We start from the raw sequence: 4,744 nt of genomic DNA on the forward strand, positions 1-4,744 counted from the left end.
GGACCGAGTGCATCATAGTCAGGACTTGTCAAGAGTGGCAAGGTATGCTCAAGAAGCCCCGGGCACTCTTGACTCAACCGTGTACCTTGGCGCCCTGATCGAGTTTCTGCACTCATTAGGAGAAATATTATTACCTCAATCTTTCGATTTAGGTGTCTCTCATGGATGGGAATTTTCGTTTTTCTCACCCCAAATCTCCATGACTCAAGTTCCAGGGTCGATGTAGCTTTCCCTTGAGTCATGCTTACCAGGTTTTCCCCGAAATGACGTGTGATAGGTCTTACTTTTTGCCTCTTGCATTTATGCGAACTTGGTTGCACGCCACATTCAGATCCCTAGCTTCCCTAATTAGAATTTTTATTTCTGTTGCCTTCTATTAAGGTCTTATTATTAGGACTTACATTTTCCTTTTGTTGATATGATATCATCATATGAAAATGGAATTTTTCATTCCATTCTTATTCTTCGAGTTATACAACTCTAGTACATAGAATTCTTATTAATTTCTTGCTCAAGAAGAAAAACAGCTTTGCTTAGACACTTGCTTCTTTCGTCTTTTGCATCTCTTTAAGTACGCACATGCTTCTCACAACATTATTTCGCATGATATCTTCGATTTCCTTTGTACGAGAATCATAGCACACTTCACTTTTTTCTTGAAAATACAAATTCTGCCTTTGCATCCTTTCTCCTCTTTAGGACTAATCTTTCTGGCGCATTTGGTATTATTATTCGCAGAATGATTTGCATCAGCATCCTGCTTATCTATTTTTCCACTTTTAGACACTACATCTACTATTAACTTTTCACTTCTTTGACTATCTTTAGCACGCGTCTTCCATTTTTTCGTTTGCATTCTCGCTCTTCGCACTTGTCAACATCAGTTTCCAAACAATTTTTGCCTTCTTTTGTGTCTCTTCTTATTATGCCAAGACCTTGGGGTAATGGAAACTTTATGCATTGGTGGAATGTCGAAGCCACACCCAAGATACTATGAAGCCATGGTCTTCAAATCATAGCATTATAAGGTGACTCAACATCAACAACACATAATGTAATTTCTGTTGATAGACTCTGTAGAGGAATTCGCATTGTCACTTCTCCTTTTGGCTTGTTCGCAGTGCCGTTGAAGCCATAAATTCTATAAGTTGAAGGAATTAACTCGTCAACTCTTCCACCCATAGTATTGTATGTATGATAAAAGAGGATATCAACCGAACTTCCAGAATCTATGAGTATTTTATTTATAGCCCAAGTATTTGATTCTTATTCATTATCATCCTCTACTTTTGCTTTCGGATTAATCCCTAACCTCACCACTAGTGGATATTCATGTGGTTCTCCTCCTCCTGGTATTTCTTCCGCGCTGAACGAAATTGTCTGTTTTTGCCAATCCTTTAATGGTGATATCTTCGCAAGGTTGAATATTTCTCTTCCATCATTATCTCTCGCGTGCAGACGACTTAAGATATTGTCATGAAAGTCTTTTATATTCATGAATGAATGTACAATTGAATTATTATATAGGTTCTTTGCCTTCGCACCTACTTCGATTACATATGTATTCTTTCCTTTCTATGCTCCATATGTATTTCCTCCTGGTGGTGGTGGTAGTAAGTTATGTGGCTGTTGTACTAAGAAGTGGTCCAATTTTCCTTGCTCAATCATTCGTAGTATGATTTTCCTCACATTTCTACAGTTACTTGTTGTGTGACCATGAAAGCGGTGATATACACAGAATTATTTGCTCCTTCTCCCTGGTGGTAACTCATCTCCTACATTATGTGGCTCAGGAATTTCCTCCATTAATACAATAGCTTCCCAAATTTTGTCTACTGTAGTGTTCAATTTTGACAAGTTTATTTGTTCCCAGACCACTTTCCCAGTTCCTTGTTTTTTTATTATAATATGGTTGTTGGCCTTCATATCCTTCTGGAGGATTATCCATTCTTTGATTCCTATTATTTCCTCCGCGATTTTGAAATTATTTTTCTTTGTGTTCTCTTTCGAACTCTTCTTGATCTGCGCTACCCATGGCTACCAGCTTTTTTTCCACCTCTGTAATATTCTTTCCTTGACTTCCCTGCGATGTACTCGCAACAACATTTGTCATCCTTGGGAGTAAACTTGCATTCCCATTATTCTCCTTAGGTATCGCAACTGGGTAAGATTCCATATCCCTCTGCTTCTCCTCAAGTGTTATGTATTCCTCTTGAAATTCGCGCAGCTCTGACATTGTTATGGATTCTTTTATCCTGAAAATCTGTGTGTATAATAAATATGTAGGGAAAAGAGCATTGACAAAGGCTAATATAATATTCATTTTATCTACTCATCTTTCCATTTCACTACACATAGTTCTCCAACGCGTGGTTAGATGACGCAAACTCTCATTAATCCTTCTGCGAAGCCCAAATGTCGTCTCAATACCTGTTCTTAACATATTATTGCTGATATATTGTCCCAAAAAGACGTTCTGTAAATGATGAAATAATCTGACAGTTCCCACTGGCAATCCTTCAAACCATTGCAGAGCCTCTCCTGTCAAACTCGCCGGAAAATATTTACACAACACTGCATCATTCTCTTCCCATTGCAATAAAGATCGACTGTAATTCTTAATATGTTTTGCTGCACATGTGCTTCCATCAAATATACTAGTGAATACTGGTAAATTGCACTTAGGTGGTATTACTGCGATTTGAATTTGTCTTGCAAAAGGTGTTTTTCCAGCTTCTTCTATTGCTTCCTCTAACTGTCTCCTTCCACCATTTCTTCGCACAGTCATCATTTCTCTTAATTCTTCCATTTCCTTAAGAATTTCTTCACTCATAGTTTGGTCCAAATCCTGTCGCACAGGTCTTTTTAATCTTGCTTGCATTACGCTGTTGTCATGTCTATTTTGACGAATAGCCTCCTGCAACTCCCTTTCTTCTTTAGCATCTCTCCGACGTTTCTGTCTTTCTCTGTCATCCTCTTCAACTATATTGTATCGATCTCTGACCATCTCTGTCTCTTGCCACCTAGCTCTTCTCCGTTCTTCTTCATCCTCCACAATCTGGTTTGGAAGTGTGCGATTAACTTCGCGTATTCTTATTCGATTCTCACGATTTTTCTCGCGTACAGCATATTGAAATTCTCTTTCTTCAATTTCCTGTCGTCTCCTCCTGCGTCTTTCTCTTTCATATTGTGCGTGATTCTGTTCTGCCATATATATTTCTATCTCAGCCTCTCGCACACGTTGATCTTTAAATTCTTGCATACCCTTTAGTATCACCCTTCCTAGTTCTGGATCATGTTTTTCACCTTGTTGTCGTTCAATTCGTTGTTCATACCTGTTATGTCCATTATCTTCTTGTATTCGATGTCCTTCACCATGTTGCACATATCGATCATCTATTAGTGGTTGATCCATACGATATTCATCTTGTCGATCGGGTAAATCATCATTTTCTTGACTGTTTACAATATCATCCAAACGTGTTTGCTGCCTGACATCTCTTCGATTAGATTGACTACGTCTTGATGTACTTGATTTTGACCTTGAACGAGTCATACTTCTCGATCTCCGCTCCTGTAATCTTATATTCTCTTCTCTCAACTCATTATTCTGACGCATCAAATTCGCACATTGTTGATTTTCTTGTCCTCTTTATTCAACCAACCTCTGTCGAAGTTCTGCAATCGTCATATCTCCATCATTTCCTTGTATGACTCTTTCCGCTCCAGTTCTTTGTTCAGCCTCTTCAGTTGAATCTGTTTGTGAAGTATGGACACTCACTCTGTCATAATCAATAGCATTATCTTGTACAGGTTCTCGTTGATCTGGACGAGGATCTGGTTGTGGTTGATTATTTCTTTCTCCCATCCTAGATGACTCTGCAATTTCACTCCTTATCCTTCCCGCAATTCTCTTGCTTCTTCTCACTATTTCTTGTTTTCGTGTTTCAATTAAAACAATGACTGCTCTAACAAGGACAAAAAATCAGAACAATGAGTATGAACTTTCTGAAATTATTCTTTTTAATTGTTTTCTTGTCGTCCTCCACCACAGTATATCAAGCTGTTTCTAGCGCCAAAATGCAGTTGCAGGAAATCCTACAACCACATCCATACAAGAATGTAAACAATATTCTAAGAAATCATAATGAAAATCGTTTGTTTATTCATTCAAACTTCTAATTGCATACAATGTTATGTAGAGACTTTTCATGCTCTCCAAACAAACTTTCTCTCTCTTAATTCCTTATCTAACACAATCTAAAGATCTCTTCTTTTACATGACAACCTTTCCCTTTATATAAGGTACAACATAGTGGATGACAGCTAATAGATCCTTTATTTTCGTAATTATTGTGCGTTACAATCGCTCATGTACACTATCTGAACTTCGCATACATTATACTTCGCACATGTCTTCACACTTTACTCGTGACTTTACTGACATCATCAGGTACGTCATCTAAATTTAGCCATGAGCGATAATCTTCACTCATACTGGATCATCACTAATTCGCATAGATAAGGAATGTGCGATATTTCACTCCTACGTAACCATTTCTTGTTGATGTTTTATGGAATTGGGTGTTTTAAAAATGGCCAACAGTCTATTAGATGTTATGAGAAAGAAAACAAGACTCTGGGGTGAGTTTTCGACTGCTTATGAATCTTTCACTTTGTTTGATATGGATAAATACCATTGTAATAATGTAGAAAAATCAAGTGAAATCAAAGATAACTCCTG

General features: G+C 37.7%; 1 protein-coding gene across 1 annotated transcript; it reads right to left on the reverse strand.

The window, feature by feature from the left end:
* Positions 1-1,984: 1,984 nt before the first annotated feature.
* Positions 1,985-3,619, reverse strand: LOC113291118 (trichohyalin-like). Its single transcript, XM_026540690.1, has 2 exons — positions 2,783-3,619; positions 1,985-2,263 (listed from the first exon to the last, which is right to left on the reverse strand). The coding sequence occupies exons 1-2, from the start codon at positions 3,617-3,619 to the stop codon at positions 1,985-1,987; spliced, it is 1,116 nt and encodes a 371-aa protein (XP_026396475.1).
* Between the last annotated feature and the right edge of the window lie 1,125 nt (positions 3,620-4,744).

Source organism: Papaver somniferum, chromosome 6 (assembly GCF_003573695.1).
Source record: "Papaver somniferum cultivar HN1 chromosome 6, ASM357369v1, whole genome shotgun sequence".
NCBI classification, from domain to species: Eukaryota; Viridiplantae; Streptophyta; class Magnoliopsida; order Ranunculales; family Papaveraceae; genus Papaver; species Papaver somniferum.

Excerpts from the sequence above, each read along its gene's own strand:
- LOC113291118 (XM_026540690.1), bottom strand. The coding sequence starts at position 3,619 with ATGCGTCAGAATAATGAGTTGAGAGAAGAGAATATAAGATTACAGGAG. Across the intron at positions 2,264-2,782 it reads AATTAAGAGAAATGATGACT|ATTTTCAGGATAAAAGAATC; the intron begins GTGCGAAGAAAT and ends TTATACACACAG.